Below are 18,656 nucleotides of genomic sequence, written 5' to 3' on the forward strand. Positions count from 1 at the left end.
AACAAACTATTCTTCTGTATTTTCACTTCTTTTAGAAACACTTCATATAAACTTTTATGATTATTATTTTTATTAATATTTTTTGTTTTTTAATAATGTATGTATTTCTCTGTGAAATACTTTGTTTTCATTCAGATATTTTGAAGTCTTCTTCTCTATCTGCTTAGCTGGCAGGTTAAATGCAAAAGCTGCTGATTCTTTCGCCTCTTTTTGCAAAGCAGGTAGAAGGAAACACGTTTCATGGGGAAGTTATGGGCATATGGAGAAAACTCAGGGAGTCCAGGACCAGTTGTTTATGTGTGAAAGCAGTCCTTCAGGACAGACTTTTAAGATGCACATAATCTATACGTTCCAGGCAGAAGCGCGTGATAAGATGTCTTTGAAGGGCTCTCGGAATCAGTCACTTTTCTACTATGCAGCAAACACAGTTATTTACATTTTCTTTGAACTGAAGCTTGACTGCGAACGCTAACCAGCAGCTATCGCTTTGAACATCAAGGCTGCGCCAACTTTTCTGATGAGTCCTTGTTTAAAGGACCTTTGAAACACAATTTCCAACAAACAAATATTTAATATGATTCATATATAAATCATTTTGTCTCCCTATTTCTTCAAAACACAATATTATTTTCCAATATGTCAAAAATATAAAGACACACAAGTTGAGGTAAATACATGCACAACTCCTTCACACGCATGAACGTAAAGACACTGCAGGAATTTTCAGTAACGGCTTTATTAAATTAGTGCAAAAGACAGACGTTAACTCATTCAGAATGTCATCTTTTCTTTAAAGTGGCCTTCCAAACCATCCCAAACAGACGAAGTTCTTTACATGAACTCGAGAGAAAAAAAGCAAAACTATTCACAGAAACCACAGCCTTTGTTTTCTTCTGGTGACTTGTGATGCGAGACGGGCAGAGAACAGGAAGGACGGACCGGATAGGAGATAATAACCAAAACACGAATGAGGTTGTCAAAACAAAATTCTTGGTTGGAAGGCTCATTTATGCTGGACGCAGACAGACTGACAGTTTCTTCCGTCTCCTGCATCGGTTACGCACCTAATTTGGTCTTTTTTCAAAGAGCTATCAGTTGCAATTCCCCCGGTAATGGCAGGGGGCAGAGTTGAGTCATATGGCTGACAAGCAACCAGCAAAATACAAACCAGAGAAGAAGAAAAGGAACAGGAAAAAGAAACTTAAATAAAAAAGAACAGAAAAAAAACTGGGGTTTCTTCTTCTTTGTCTGGTGTTTTAGGATGGTTGTTGACTTCATAGCGGTGCGATACCGCTACCAACTAGCATCGAAACTCTTCCCTCAGCACTACCCCCTAGTGGATGAGTTCATTTAACAACCATGGCAGCATAAAAGACACATGGAAGGAGGAGAACGGCGACATAGGACAGCGTTTGAAACAAACGTGGCAATTTACATACGTAAAGGAGCAGAAATGAGCCTTAAAAATAAAAAAAATTAAATTAAACAGATGTTACAGTCAAATAGTGAACACATCAACAGCATTAGAAACAGTACCTAAAATTCACAGAAAAAAGGTTCCTCTTTTTAAATTTACTCACTGTTGGTCGACCAAAAACTTGCAATCAAAGTACATAAGTTAATTAATACTGTATATTTATACAATGGTAAAAAATAAAATATTTATATAATAGTACTTTTTTTTTCTTTTTTTTTAAGGTTGACACCGTTACTATAAAGATATACTGTTTTCCACTCCATGACAACTAATGCAATAAAAACAGAAGCAAATCGAAGAAACAGCTCCAGAGTTTCCGACTTTGAAGGCTTATGGCTACCACCTTTTACCTAAACGACCACAACCACTGCAGACAAAGAAAACAGGCTTCCTTCTCTCAGATCAAACACAGTCTGTGACGAGAAAACAAAGAAACACGTCAAAAAGTTGATACTCTTCCCCGACCAGGACGGCAGCTCAGCCTCTGCCGTGTCCCCTGGTCCGGTAAGAGACAGAGGTGTCGATAGATGGACAGCTGAAGACAGGCTTATATATAGTGGAAACAGGGAGGATGGATGGGGAATGAAGGAAGGGGGGGGGGGGGGGGTGTAAAAAGAGGTCGCCATGAAGGGGTAAACTGGCTTCATTCAAACTGTGAAGGGAGGATTTATGCTGCGAAATGGGTTTTATCTTCTGTTACAATATTAATATACATGTTTCAAGTATCTCCTACTGATGTGGCTCGTTGCCATGAACTCTGCTAACACTCAGTGTTTGCGTGCCAGTGCATGCAAATACTGCACAAAATTAAACAAAGAAACCACAGAAAGACTAAAGGGAATAATTACCGGTGGATGAGATGCAGGAAAGAGAGTAAAGATGGAGAGGAAGGTCAAAGAGTCGGGGTAAATAAAGATGCAATGAGAGAATACTGAAGTGGAGGATGATGAGGGAACATGGAGGGAAGATAAGTGAGAAAAGAAACTTAACAGTGAGGATTGTGTGTATTTGCTTGTTTGATTTGTCGTGGTGAGAAGACTTCTTGCTTCTTCTTTTTCTTCTTCTCTCCTAAGCCTGGGTCACGTGGGGAGGATAAGTCGTTGCTTTTCAGTGTTGCAAAACGGACTATGGGAGGTTTCAGCAGAATCTACAGGCCTGGTGGAAGAACAGAGGACAGACAGAAGAAGGACAGGTGAGAGGACACGAGGAAATAAGAAATGACTGGAGGAGAAACGGGAAAGGCAGGAGATGTTGCAGAGTCAAGGTCATCACTGAGCAAGATCAAGTGCAATCAATTCCACAGGACAGGATGGTATCGCATCATTAAAGATTCAGGACAGAAAAGTTGGATTTGTTCACATTTAGGCCAAGCTTCAGGCTTTAAGCTGCAGCGGGGACGTAATTGGCATTAATGCGAAAGTCCACACACAAAGTGTGTCAGCCACACCTTCTGCTGCATCCCGGACAGAGGACGATCGATGCACCGATCGAAGGCAACGCTCTCCAAAGTTCGAGTACACAAAAGAATACAAGCTTCTGATTTACCACGCCGATACTCTGTATCTAGAATGGCTGCTTGTAATATTAACCAGCTGATCTGTATGGCTGCCATAGTAAAAACAGCTCTGAGGAATGAGTCGATCTATGATGCCCCCCGCATACCTGGGACAGCTTTGTTTTCTCAGTAGATCAGAGGATCTGAAACTTTTTTATGCTGGAGACCAACTTTTCCTGTACTAACCATGTTCCAGTATAATTAAATAAGACCTGATGAGAAGACATTTATTGGTCACATGTATGTGAAACTGGACATCCAAAAAGGCGTCCAATAGGCTGAGGGAACTAAGTTAAAACAACACATTTAAAAGCTCAAGTTGGGCAAATAAACACAAAATAAACCAATTCTATTGAAATGAGATTTTTTATCATAAAAATCATGGACTGGAAAAAAACTGATGGAAAAAAGTAGAAATGTGATGAGTAAAATGCTGCTTACAGAATACAATCAAATCAGTAAAAATGTTAGAATTAAATTATTTTCAAAACATTTCATCAAATGATTTATTTCTTAAATTCTTTTAAGAGCTGACAGACATGACAGGATGAATTTGCATAAAATAGGATGACTCAACATCGTCTTTCTCCCAATGTTGGGTTTCCTGATGCTGCTTTTGTGTGGAAGCTTCGCTGATGGGTACCGTTAGCTAATTATAACTAAAGCTAGCTAACATTAGCTAATGCCAGCTAACTTTAACTAAAACTAACTAACTTTAACTATAGCTAGCTAACATTAAGTAACGTCAGCTGACCTTAGCTAGCATTAGCTAACCTTAGCTAGCGTTAACCAACACTCCATACACTTCTGTTACATACTTCTTCATATTATTTGGCAGCAGGCTAACTGCTAGCAGCTAGCTAATGTTAACTAAAACTAACTAACTTTAACTACAGCTAGCTAACGTTTAGTAATGTCAGCTAACCTTAGCTAGCATTAGCTAACCTTAGCTAGTGTTAGCCAACACTCCACTTTTGTTGCAAACTTCTTCATATTGTTCATATTGTTGCAGCAGGCTAACTGCTAGTGGCTAGTGGCTAGCTGAGTGTCTTCTGACCATTGGAGTAAACAGTTAACTGACACATTGCCGCCATCAAATGGTGGGAAGCTACATTGCAACTGAGCTTTTCATGGTTGATAGTCATATTTTTTGCTCCTAGTTGATAAGTTATGCTGTCCTGAGGCCCTGATGCCAAGAGGTGCAAAGCTGGAAGGTTTTTGCGGCCCTCTCGGTGGCGCTTGAGGCTGGAGTTAATTAACATGAAATGAACCCCTGATTTATTTTTGAGGGGAATCTCTTTCACCTCATACAACCAAAGTTCTGAGTAATGTGACAGTCCTTCAGCTAAAACCGAAATCTGAGGCAGGTTGACACAAACACACACAAAAACACACCCAGGCAAACACACATGCTGCAGCATGAAATGTGAGAGTGTATTGATTGGCTCTCTGTGAGCTATCTCCCTCTACTTTGCCCTCAATTCCTGGCATGTTTGGAGATGGCTGTGAACTTAACACATACTCTTACTCTTGCTGGCCATTTTGCTCATATTCCTCCTTTTTTCTCTCCTTCTGTCTCTTTTTTGCTCCTCTATAATACGACTTAATTGCAGTATTGTTCATGGTATACATTAGGCTTATTGCTACGTACTTTAAAATGCACTTAGAACAAAGCAGGAGTCATGCAGTTAGCTGAATGTCACATTACTTTGACAGGCTCTGACAGCGTTTTTCTCTGGATATGAGCTGCTAAAAGCTGCATAAGTGCACGAATCAGGGCAGAAACTCAACAAATCTGCAGTTTAGTAAATTGATTTGAATTATAAGGTAAATTTTTAATAAATTTACATATCACTGTTGTGATCCAAACTAGTGTGCCATAAGAAGTCCACCATGAAAGGATTGGCAGGTTTTTAATACAAACTGCAGTCTGATCTGACGTTGCTATGCCAATTAAAACCCTGATAGAAGTTGAGGAGTAGAATGAACATCTGGCCTGATGCTAAAATGTGACTTCTGTACAAATTTAGCAAATTTTTAAATTAAATTTGGAATTATATCACACATGAAATTAAAGTGTGGCGCTAATGAGACACCACGTGGTTAGCATCCATTTATTTAGCATCAGTCTAGTTAGCATAAGCAAGAATCTAAAATAAGATGGCATAAGTTGTCACAGTTGTCCTGTTTGAAGGATTGTACTAATTTCTATGTGCAGCGAGGCAAAATGCCAGCTGGAGAAGGGTCCTGTACCTCAAGGTCCACAATCCGACAGGTTTTAGGTATTTCCCTGCTGCAACACACCTGATTAAATCAAACAGATCCAACAACTTGTTGACATGTTCCTCACAATGACCCGGTATGCTGGAGCAGAAAAAGAATAAAAACCTGCAGGACACCAGTCCAAGAGGACCAGAGTCTCACACCTGCGCCTTGAATGACCACAGAAGAAGAAGTTACCTGCAGAGCAGTAATCACTGCACCTGCGGTTGCTGGATCCACTCGCATGTTTATGTCTGGAAGATTTTCTCGCACCTTTACACATCAAATATTTTCATCACAAAGGGTTTTTGCATTTTCTATATTTTAAAGTTGAATCATCCTCAGAAAGCTTTTTCTGACCCAAACCTGTTACACAACATAAACAGTCTTTACTTATCTCAAAGTTTCTTCTCTTTTACTGCATTTTTCAGTCAAACACAACACAATCTATCTGTTTTAGTAACACAACGCTGACTTTTCATGCATATTCAACACACGCTGATACAAAAAACTAAAGTGATTGTGTTTTAACCATTTCCTTCAACAAACAATCATTTATCACTTCGGTCTGATCTGGTTTAACGTGCATGGTTGGGACTAAAACAATCTCGCTGTGTGAAAACTTACTTTCAGTGAGTCAACCTATTGTTTTCATATGACACAAGTTACAGCCTAAAGGATTTGTGATGGAAATAATCTGATCTAGCTGGAATAAATGAGTCTAAGAAGAACACCTCAGAACTGAGATCCAGTCAGGAAGAGGAATGGGTCAGGTAGAACAGAACCTCTTTGCCTTACTTAACAGGTTTAGCTCTAAGCTCTGCCTTTTAATGCTAATCTTGCAAAACGCATGCAGCAAAATTTAATGCAAAACAACAAACTTGGAGGTGGTAATTTGTCATAGCTGTTGTACAATTCTAAAAACATTTACTGTGGCTTTATGTGTGTTTGCTTTTCCATTCATGAGTCCATGAGTGGGTTGCAGTGCTGCTCCCACTTCCCTGGTCACAGCTCTTGTGTTCTTTGTTTCAGAAGCTGGCAGCTGGCATCAGTAAGACAAACAGATCCTGCATTTTGACTGTTGACATGCCAATATGTCTCCGTCATTTTTCTATCTTTATCCTCCCTCATCTCTCCGTCTCTTTCTCGGGATGAGATTAGGCATCGGTCTTGAGGAGTGCGAGCTATAATTCTCCCCGTCTCTGCAAAACAAAGTGGACTTGAAGAACCCTGAAAGGATCGAAGCACGTCTGCATGGAAGTGAATATGTAATGAGGTGCAGGGAATGAAATGGGAGGAGCAGATTGTTTTATTTCATTGTCATTTTTCTTGCTGTACCTCCCGGATTTAGAGTCTCCCCCAACGGAGAAATGAAAAAACGAGAAACATTTAAAGCAACTTTGCAAATCTAATGTGATTACCTGGGTGTCCTGTTTCACCTCACAGAAATCTGGATAAAAGAGAGGCAACTCTTCCCCTTCGGCTACAAAAGTCAACCCCGCTGACATGGAAACACGTCGCTGAACCAGTTCACTAAACCAGTTGATCTTCAGGTCAATGCAGACGCTGAATTTATGGACCAGGAAGACATGAAAGGAGGAATCGGACAAATGGAAGGTGGAGTGAGGAAGACGTGGAAGTACAGATTTAACCTGAGGTGGAGATGAATGTGTCGGGAGTTGAAATGTTCTGCTAGAGAGACTGAGTCTGGATGCATCCTGCCACATGACATGGCTTCCTGGTTACTTCATTCAGAAAGTAAACACATGGTTACAGACAGTGCATTAAGTGGTGGTACTCCCTTCATAACTTGCTGTCATGCAAATCTGGGACAAAAACACGGATGATACTTATATGTAGATCTATAAACTGATCTTTAGATTAATAGTTTTACTGCACAGTAATGACAAAAAAACAAACACAGCAAGTACTAAATTAAATCCACATTTGCCAAATTCAAAGTGCCATGGAGACACCTTTATGAACTTCAAACCTCATTGCTGGACATTAAAAATATATAATTTTCTTTTCCTATTTATTGTAAAGGCAAAGTTTCGTAATTATATTACGTTCGATTGTATCATATATTTATTTATTCTCCAGTGAGTGGAAACTTATTGGATGACTCACTAACATCCACTGAAGTGGTTTATTTACAAAAATACCATTCTCATTCATGAATAAGCAAGAACAAAGCTTGTAAATAGGTGCTCACTACAGGGTCACTCTGCATGAAAGGGTTAAAAACAAAAAAGTTATACATTCAGACTTATTTAGCTAATTTGTATTACTATTACACTTTTGACATTGTGGGTTACACGAAGCGTTGTGCGTCTACCGCTCTTATTCTTTTTTAAGTGTCTTTTTATTAAAATCAACAAATATAAGCTGTAATATGTGGTGAAGTCATAGGACGGTATACCGATTGCTGAGGAAAGCTGGTAAAAGTCCCGGTATGCACCATACGCTGTAAAAAATATTCCCGGCACGCAAAGGGGTAGAATTTAAAAGAGCTGGTACTGCATACCGGTGCGTACCGGCCCACTTTTAGCACTGGTTACAGAGATACTTTATTTAAAGAGTAATAGTTACCGAACATGACATTCACCACATCTGCTGGAGGCTTTGGAAAGGTCCCACATGTACGGTCCAGTACAAGCCGCTGTTTTTCCTCTTTCCACCACCACAGGAAAACCAAGTGAAGACCTATTTTTAATTCACAGGCCGAGAAAAAAAGACACTTTGACTCCACCTCAGTTTGCCACAGATATAAATGACCTAATGGAATATCACACGGACTCGCTGATGCCGACTTATCTTACCACCTTCATTTATTTTAAGTCTCTCTGGGCAGAAAGCTTCATTCTAATGCGTAAAATGTAAATTTAACAAGCTGCAGGAAGCAGGAGAAAATCAGGACAGTGGAGGAAAACCTCGGCGTTTCCCCGCCGTTCTAATTGCTGGGGAGAGAGGAGGGTGACAGTTGATTAGCCCAGGTATGTCACGCTGCTTGGCGAAAACAGAGGTGTTGCGGCGTGAAGACGAATCATTACGGACACAGACAGAGGGACACTCTGTCAGGATAATACTGAAGGTAATGAAAGTTAACAAACCTCCAGCGGCCCAGAGTTTAATGATGAATCTGTTCGCCATGCCGTTAATCTGACATAAATCATAAAGGCCTATTTTTGTTGCTCAATCACAAACTGATTTTGACTCGTGAGTGAAAACGCAGGAGGCCTGATGGTTAAAGCACAGAGAGGCGCTCGGATCTGAGGCTTAATTACCTTCCGACCGGATTCCAGCCGTGAGGTTTAATGCAACAGCCGCACTGGGAACGCTGGTCCATCCTTTTTTTCTTTTTTTTTAAACAAGTTATGACATGACGGTTTATTTATATGCTGTCGGTCACATGACTTTCTCCTCCAAAAGAGGAAAAGGCAGCAGCGAGTCAGAGTTGCCCAATCAGTATGTTTGGCGCTCTCTTCCTTGGTTACTTCCTCTTAATGACCACCTTGTGGTGAAGGTGTAAAGATGGCTGTGATGAAAGACATGTTTTGTGTTGTTGCTATAGAAACCTGTTGGCAGCATATAGAAACCGTCTGGTTAAAGCCAGGTCATCATCATCATCATCATCATCCCCTCCAGACAGAATTTATCTTCATCAGACCGCCTGCCACCCCTCTTTTCTGGACTGGTCTGGGCTGTTCCAGACTGGTCTGAGCCATTCCGGACTGGTTTGTTCTGGACTGGGTTGTTCCGGACTGGTCTGGACTGTCCAGACAGGTCTGGGCTGTTCCAGACTGATCTGTTCCAGGCTGGTTTGTTCTGGACTGGTCTGGGCTGTCCGGACTGGTCTGGGCCATTCTGGACTGGTTTGTTCTGGACTGGAGTGGTCTGTTCCAGACTGAACTGGGTTGTTTCAGACTGGTCTGGGCCATCTGGACTGGTTTGTTCTGGACTGGAGTGGTCTGTTCCAGACTGAACTGGGTTGTTTCAGACTGGTCTGGGCCATCTGGACTGGTTTGTTCTGGACTGGAGTGGTCTGTTCCAGACTGAACTGGGTTGTTTCAGACTGGTCTAGGTGGTCTGGACTGGTCTAATAATGAAGTCACGCTGCGACCAGCCAATCAGCAGGTTGGAAAGCGAGGAGGAATGGAAGGACTTGACTGAAACACGTCTTTGCCCAGTTCAGCAGATGTTTCTTTCTCTGAGCTTCATAACCTTTTAACTTCCCTCACATTCAGTAATGACTCCGTTTAGTGTCATTTAGAAACATAACTTCTCTTTGGTTCGGTTTCATTCCTTCACCTGTAGCTAAAAATAACATTCCAAGCTGAACGCAGCTGGATGAAAGTCATCTGAGAACATCTCCATCCACAGGAAGCTGGTGTTTAAATCAGTTTAGTTGGTATTTAGTGTCTCCTGTGTGCCAGTTGTGGAAATGATGGCAGCCCCGCTGCATCATTAGTACTTCTACCTGAAAGCAGCTGACGATGGAGCAGCTGGCTCGTCTCAACGGTCGGACACAACACCATTCACAAGACAAAGCAAGAGCAGTTTGGCCGTTGTTTGTACAAATGGCTGGAAACCTGCGAGGGCGTCTGGAGCAGAACAACTTGATGCTGTTTTCATGATGGATGGTAAGCTAATTCTGATTCAGAGCCAGGTAGACCACATTAATCCCTGGGGTGAAACTGCTGCATAACGCTGCTCCATGAAAAATTCTAAAATACAGCATAATTATACAAATCACACAAGAAAAAAAGGAATAAGTCAAAAATAAACCAAAAAAAAAAACCCCTAAAAGTTTGTTTTATATAAACTATGTAGAAATATAGGAATATAAAAGGGGGAATTTGAGGAAGATGAGCTGTATAATTTCATGCTACAGGCTGGAAGGATCTCCTGTGGTATTCATTTGTACATCGTTGGGATGAATCTGCTGCTGAATGGCTCAGATGAAAAAGAAAAAAGGAATAAAATGGTTGAAAGTGGGCGAGATTATGGGAAAATATAAAAAAGCAAAATATTTTAAAACCAGACTAATAGCATGTAGGAGCAACATCCCATAATTACCAACATAATAACCTGCAGGCGTGTTTACCTGGAGTCATGTTGAAGAGTCTCATGGTTTATTCATGTCAACTATTATTTAGTCAAATGCAAATTAATCTGAAAACTCTGCAGCAATTTTACATGAAAACAATTATGAACTTTTTAATTTTGTAATTTTGTTTAATTTGTATCATCAATAAATTCAAGCTACTAACAAAAAGTTTTGCATGACACAAGCTCATATTTGGGTTCAGGATTAAATGATTTAACTGCAGTGAGGTCAGACCAGCAGCGAGCAGCTGATGTTCTGGTCCGACATCCATCTTATATGGATCCAATATCAGTTTCCAGATCCAGTGATAATAAATCCATCGTGTCTTGGATACATTATGGTATTTGTTCTCTTGCAGTGATGTAAAGTTCTTCCTGTTCTGGATGGTAGTATCCACAATGTTGTTCCTGTTCTGGATGGTAGTATGTAGAACATTGTTGTTGTTCTGGATGGTAGTATGTAGAACATTGTTGTTGTTCTGGATGGTAGTATCTAGAATGCTTTCCTGTTCTGGATGGTAGTATCCACAATGTTGTTCCTGTTCTGGATGGTAGTATGTAGAACATTGTTGTTGTTCTGGATGGTAGTATCTAGAACATTGTTCCTGTTATGGATGGTAGCATCCACAATGTTGTTCCTGTTCTGGATGGTAGTATGTAGATCATTGTTCATGTTCTGGATGGTAGTATCTAGAATGCTGTTCCTGTTCTGGATGGTAGTATCTAGAACGTTGTTCCTGTTCTGGATGGTCGTATCCAGAACGTTGTTCTTATTGTGGATGGTAGTATCCACAATGCTGTTCTTGTTCTGGATGGTAGTATCTAGAACGTTGTTCCTGTTCTGGATGGTAGTATCCAGAACGTTGTTCTTACTGTGGATGGTAGTATCTAGAATGTTGTTCCTGTTCTGGATGGTAGTATCCAGAATGCTGTTCTTGTTCTGGATGTTAGTATCCAGAACATTGTTCCTGTTCTGGATGGTGGTATCCAGAATGCTGTTCCTGTTCTGGATGGTAGTATCCAGAACATTGTTCCTTTTCTGGATGGTAGTATCCAGAATGTTGTTCCTGTTCTGGATGGTGGTATCCAGAACATTGTTCCTGTTCTGGATGGTAGTATCTAGAATGTTGTTCCTGTTCTGGATGGTAGTATCCAGAATGCTGTTCTTGTTCTGGATGTTAGTATCCAGAACATTGTTCCTGTTCTGGATGGTAGTACCCAGAATGTTGCTCCTGTTCTGGATGGTAGTATCCAGAATGCTGTTCTTGTTCTGGATGTTAGTATCCAGAACATTGTTCCTGTTCTGGATGGTGGTATCCAGAATGCTGTTCTTGTTCTGGATGTTAGTATCCAGAACATTGTTCCTGTTCTGGATGGTGGTATCCAGAATGCTGTTCCTGTTCTGGATGTTAGTATCCAGAACATTGTTCCTGTTCTGGATGGTGGTATCCAGAATGTTGTTCCTGTTCTGGATGGTGGTATCCAGAACATTGTTCCTGTTCTGGATGGTAGTATCCAGAATGCTGTTCTTGTTCTGGATGTTAGTATCCAGAACATTGTTCCTGTTCTGGATGGTAGTACCCAGAATGTTGCTCCTGTTCTGGATGGTGGTATCCAGAATGCTGTTCTTGTTCTGGATGGTGGTACCCAGAATGCTGTTCCTGTTCTGGATGGTGGTACCCAGAATGCTGTTCCTGTTCTGGATGGTAGTACCCAGAATGTTGTTCCTGTTCTGGATGGTAGTATCCAGAATGCTGTTCTTGTTCTGGGTGGTGGTATCCAGAATGCTGTTCCTGTTCTGGATGGTGGTATCCAGAATGCTGTTCCTGTTCTGGATGGTAGTATCCAGAATGCTGTTCTTGTTCTGGATGGTAGTATCCAGAATGCTGTTCTTGTTCTGGATGGTAGTATCCAGAATGTTGCTCCTGTTCTGGATGGTAGTATCCAGAATGCTGTTCTTGTTCTGGATGGTAGTATCCAGAATGTTGTTCCTGTTCTGGATGGTAGTATCCAGAATGTTGCTCCTGTTCTGGATGGTAGTATTCTATCTATCTATCTTTGATATCTTGGTAAACCTGTTGGGAATTTCTCCAGGATGTTTTTTATTGAGGAGTTGTATATTGATATACTGAAAATAGTTTTATCTCACAATGAGGAAGAATCCTTCACAACATTCCTGCGTCTTGATCCGGATCAGAGTTAGAGCTGGACCGGTTCTCAGAATTGCATTGTGAAGATCCCTGCTGGAGCTTTAATGCAAAGCTGCAAGCAAAGAGATAAACGCAGGCAGAAACAAAGCCTCCTTGGCGGAGGTAATAAAGATAGCCATTCAATATATTTATGATCTGTTTATGACTCTGTTTGCTGGTTTAGTTGTAAAAGTAGAATTCCTGCCTCGTATTTATTCCATATAAACACATGAATAAATAATAGAGAAGAAAAGACATCGAAGAAATTGAATAATGACTTCATGAGAACAGCATAGTGCATCACGTCTACAAGCAGAAAACCTGCTTGATGAATGAACACGGTCCTGGTGGCAGCGAGCTGCATTTGCTGCTCTGTAACATAAGAACAGTAAACAGAGAGCAGAATTGCAAATATTATGTGTAAAAGCTGCCATATAACTGTTAAAATAAGCAGAAGAGCCACAAAAAGACTCTCCTGCTCGGCACCGCGAGGCTCAGGTTGTGACTAAAGGTCAAATTCCACAAGCATGCAAATAAAAACGTTCTAACTTCTGAGTTTTTCCACCTGCCTTTTAGAAAGATATTTAAGTTTTATCTGCTGCAACTTGATGGGACTGAAAAGTCCCTGCATGTCTGCGTATAAATGCTGAACAGTTGTAGCAACAAATCATTTATAATACACGAGTAAAAGACGAAATCTGATGCAACAACATGATGCCATGAGAAATTCATAACGCTCCCAAGCACAACTTCTCTAAGTTCAGCTTATTATCCAAACAAGCAAGAACAGCTTTATCAGATCACAGGCAGCCACCACACAGATGACATGTTAATCTGAGGTAACAAAACAAAGACAGATGCAGTAAAACCTGACTGGATGAAAGCCGCATCACATGCTAATAACTCTCAGTGTTAATAGAAACATTAATAGAAGCCCAGTTAGAGCTCAGCTGCTTTTAGCTTTTTGCCTCTTAAGCATTTCTTTAGATCTCAGTAAAAAAGATCAAAACCCCTCACAGGCAAAAACACTTCCGCTGAACACATCACTCCGGCTTAAGGTCTCACCAAAGAAAGCTGGAGGAAGTCATATTTTTACAAGAGTAAATAAGCCCCTTAACATCCCGTCTTCCCAAGCTGGAGGGGATTAGAGCAGAGCTGCAGAAGAGAGAGGAAAGTGGCTGTCAGAGCTTCAGACAGGAGGAACGCTGCAGACTGAAATCCTGGGAGGACGCAGGTAAATTAGTGGCATCTGGGTTGGATGTTATTTATTGTGCTTGATGCTAAATGCTGCGTTCATTACCTCCATTTCAGCCTCAGAGTTAAAGTCTTATTCCTGCTGAAAATACAAAGAAACACAGAGAGACAAAGACGTTCTCTGCTGTGCAACAGATAAATCAGCAGCTGAGCGGCGTAATCCTGGACTGGAAGGATTTCGGCTGCCACTTTGAGCTTGCAGACCGTCCTGAATGAAGCAAATGCAGCTTGAATTTGTGCAGCGTAGGATGAAATGGGTTTGCATGTGAGGCTGCAAAGAAGGGTAGAAATATGGGCGAGAGCATCGGCATCTGCTCCTCCTCTGAGATTGCCTTTTTATCACCTCCGTTCACAAAGGCAAACCTCACATTCAGTCCTTTCACTCTGGCTAGCAACATATTAATCTCCAAAGTCCAGTCATGTCAACACCTTCTGTAGGTGGAAAATGAACTTTGTCTCCATCCTGACGGCCTGAACTCTTCCATCACCGCCTTCAGGCCAGACGAGGACTAGAGGGTGTGAGTCCATGTGCACTAACAGAGGACAGCGTGCTCGTCGACATTTACCGATATCAGTCTTAAAGGTGCAGCGACAAAATCAACGGTCAATGATGCAACAATTTCAACAATCATTTAATCACTTTAGTGGAATTACTATCACACTTCTTTTCTCTTAGAATGAACCATTTATATATGCCACTATTTTTTACTACGGTGTCTCTGAATGGACAAACAGCTCCTGCAAACTGCAGTACCGACGGTGACGCCGTAACACTCTGGGGATGCCGGCATCGTCGACGATGCCAGGGACCACGTTGTGTTTAAGTGAGCATAGCTTTTGAACCATAAAAGATGGAAACTTGCTTTTTTCCCTCTTAATCGGGAGACTCCGGGCTTTCAGGCAGTACCGTATTTTTCGGATTATAAATCGCTCCGGATTATAAGTCGCACCAGCCAAAAAATGCATAATTAAGAAGGAAAAAACATATATAAGTCGCACTGGAGTATAAGTTGCATTTTTGGAGGAAATTTATTTGATAAAATCCAACACCAAAAACATACATGTCATCTTGAAAGGCAATTTAAAATAAAAATAAAATAGAGAACAACAGGCTGAATAAGTGTACGGTATACTAACGTTACATGACTGACATGCCTGGTAATGTCAGTAACGACGTAACATATTAAGAGTATTCAGATAACTAGCATAAAGAACATGCTAACAAGTTTACCAAACTATCAGTTTTACGCCAAATCACTAAATCCAATGAAATCTTCATCCTTGGTGTCACTTTTAAACAACTCCCCCAACTCGGGAGGTAGACGATGCGCCGCTTCCTCTTCTACGTCGCTTACGTCAGACTCATCGCCAGTTGCAGTTCCAATTATTCCAGCCTTTCTGAATCCCAACGTGACAAATGTGAGGGGGACCTCGTCCATGTTAATAATATGATCCGGTGTCACGTTGTGCTCACTTACATGCTTTTCAATGAACTCACGGAAACTGTCGACCTTGGCTTGGAAGTCTGCTGGCAGTTTTTGGGACATTGTTGTCCTTGATCTGATAGAGAGGCGATTGTGTTGCATGAAGCGATAACACCAAGAAGGTCCTCCCGCAAAGTCATTTATATTCATCTCCTTGGCAACTACCTGGGCGTGGAGACGCAACTGCACTGTTGACAAACCTCTCCCAGCAGCACGTTGTTCAAGCACCCATGCGCGAACTCGTTCCTCTAACTGCGGCCACCTAGCTTTTAGCCCGCGATTAGCTCTTTTCGTTTTCTTCATTTCAGTAAGAGTAACCTCCGCTTTTCGCCAGTCCCTTACAAGTTTCTGGCCAACTCCAAACTTTCTTTCTGCTGTTCGGTTACAGTTTTCGGCTGCATATTTCACTATTTGCAGCTTGTAATCTGCAGAATATGATTTTCTTTTCAGTGCCATTTTTGTCCAGCCCTTCTCAGTTGTTGAAATGATCAACACAGGCCTAGCGTGCCCTCTTGCGGTTTAGTGTGAAAATAACATGTGAAATGATATAATGATATAATAATGTGGTAATAATTTCACACATAAGTCGTGCCAGAGTATAAGTCGCACCCCCGGCCAAACTATGAAAAAAACTGCGACTTATAATCCGAAAAATACGGTAGTTCCGGCATCACTGTAGCCCATTCATAGGTGATAGTGTTGTGTCAAAATAGGTGTTCCAATCAGAGCCTTTGTCTTTGGTGCATGACACGTGTTTGTCCAATCAGAGCCGATGATGCCTCAGGAAACGCCTCCAAACAGTGTCAATCACTCTGCATCGGTGGCATCAGCAGTCGGATAGCTGCCTTCTGTATTTACAAGGCCGATAAATGATGAAAACAGCTTTTATGCACTCATACCATGCGTAGTTACCCAAACAAACATTTGTATTACTCAAGTAGATTATTTCAACATAAAGACACGACGGCGTCGTAACAGATGTATAAGTTGGCAACAGATACAGTGTGTGCAGCTGACAGCTGCGGTGCTTCAGTCCCCTTCAGTACCTTTAGTCATGCTTCCAAATTATAATCCTCTTTATTTCAAGCAAAGGAAAAAAACAAGGTATAGGACATAATGGAGCATTGAAAGGTGGTGTTTGTTAGCATTTAAACTAAAAAAAAGTCAGGTTTGTTTCTCTAAAACAGCCTTGGTCCCCAGAGGGTTAAAAGGAGCGTAGTCTGCTGATCAGAAGCTTGGGAACCCGTTCCCATGGGATGGCCAGAAGTTACCCGTCATCGCTGAGGCCACTGCATCCACTCACATGAAAACGTGTTTGTCTGGAGGAATTTTGGCCACTGACGGCCACCGTACATTAATGGCTGTCATCTCTCTGATCATCGCTACCGCTAGAGGTCAGTGATTTCTACACCTTTAAGAAATCCTGGTATTAACTTTAAAACAAGCAGCTGTTAAACGTGTGGACCTGTGAAACACCAACTCATTGCTGCTTGTTTGTCTAATTAAAGTCTTATCTGTAATAACTCTGAATGTGTTTCTTTACACTGCACATTCGCTTTTCTCCACGAGACCATAAAATAATACTGTAATTACTCACCGCACACACCAGCTGCGTGGGGGATGTTTGTTTCTTTTTGGAATTTATGGCACAAATGATCTTATAAGAAAGGCTTTCAATGGAGGGAAGACAAACAAAACCTCCAATCCTGCAGGAGCTAACAAAGGTCTCCTAAGCATATGAGACACACCCAGCCTTCCACACATTATTTAGCTGCTGAAAAGCAGCAGAACGGCTGCGAGCTGGAATAGAAAACCAGTGAAAACACGACTAACAGCAGCTGGTGAAACTGGTTTGAAGTTTCGGGATGGAAACTGTGATCCGAAAAGGTCTCTGCAGTTCTCCACCTTATAAACATGAAGGCTTCACAAACAGAACATAATCTGAAGAAGTTCGGCTTCCGGAAGATTCAGGCAAGAAGAGGAACGCTGTAAGATAAAGCAGTTTTATTCTGTCCTCTTTTTCTGTTCATTTAAACCATTAATTGATTTTTCAAGTAAAGAACTAAACGTCTCTTTAAGACATCTGTCTCATTTTTCCCTTTTTTCTCATAAATCCCAGAACAAGTTTGGTCCAGAACGACTCTCATCCGGTTTTCAGTGAGTTTCAGTTAATTCATTCCAGATTCTTTCAGACAACTCATCCCTTTTCCTGAAAAGTTCTCCAAATTCTTCCAGTTCTTTCATTCATTTGAAACTTTTTTCAACAAACATCCAACAGGTTTGAGATAAAATATTAATTTTATCACAATTAAAATTCATTGCATGTAGGAAATATGAAACAAATGCAGGCCATGATGGCAGCAGCACGTCACCTGCTGATCAGTGGATGAACTGACTGGTGAGGGCGTCAAGACTGGGTATAAAAGGAACATCCATCAAAAGATCCTGCGTCAACACACTTGATTCGGACCAACGGCTAATTAACATGCCTATGCAGAACTTCACCATCAGATCTAAAACCTGCAGGACAGCAGGTCTCAGGGACTGGATTTGCTGATCCCTGACTGACGATGTATTCATTCAAAGTGAAGATGAATTATGGATCAAACATTTGTGCCAAATTCAAGCAACTTTTCTCCAATATTTGATCATAATCTGTACACAGTGTTGTGAAAAATGTATTGTATAAAAAGTAAGAAAGAAAACTTGATGTTGTTGTCCTTCAACTCTTCAGCTGTCACTGAATGACAAACTGTCACTCCAATGTAATCAATATAAGCTGCCACTGCATCTAGAAATGTAACCTGAAACTGTATCACACAAGGAGGAAGCCATATATCATCACAGTGCGGGAGCATCGCTGTGGTCCGTAGACATGAGCTAATCTCAAATGGACGGAGGGACGGGGAATCAGTCCTGCTATTTCTGGAAAAGAAAAATGGTTTTATGTGTTCAGGAGGGAAACGACCATCCAGGTGGGTTGAGAGAAGGATGCAGTGAGATATCTGTGTGAACGGCATGTGTAGTTCACACACATACACAGCTGATTTGACACCATCAAGGTGACTTTGTTTCTGGGTGGGTGGGGGAGTGTTTGTTTATTTCAGCAGGACAATCCCAGACCTCATTCTGCATGACTTCCAACACCCACAGATTGGGAGCTTCACTGGCCATCCTGCAATCCACATCTTTCTCCTATTGACACATTTTTTATTTTAAAGTGAAAGTTCTTTTAATGATGTTTTAATCATATCTGGTGCACAGTTTCTGAGACCTTTGGCATCATTTTATGATAAAAAATAAATTAATAAAATTATATATATATA

At 41.1% G+C, this 18,656-nt stretch overlaps 1 protein-coding gene across 1 annotated transcript in view; it reads right to left on the reverse strand.

The window, feature by feature from the left end:
• Window positions 1-2,501: 2,501 nt before the first annotated feature.
• The window catches only part of cdh13 (cadherin 13, H-cadherin (heart)), a gene marked incomplete at its 5' end in the record, with an annotated part of 453,399 nt that continues 437,244 nt past the window's right edge, over window positions 2,502-18,656 (reverse strand). Inside the window, one exon of the mRNA XM_079249495.1 lies at window positions 2,502-2,632. Within this exon, the coding sequence (XP_079105621.1) occupies window positions 2,625-2,632 (8 nt within the window). The 3' untranslated portion in view covers window positions 2,502-2,624. The remainder of the gene's footprint in view (window positions 2,633-18,656) is intronic.

Source organism: Telmatherina bonti (assembly GCF_933228915.1).
Source record: "Telmatherina bonti genome assembly, chromosome: 2".
In the NCBI taxonomy this organism is placed as follows: Eukaryota; Metazoa; Chordata; class Actinopteri; order Atheriniformes; family Telmatherinidae; genus Telmatherina; species Telmatherina bonti.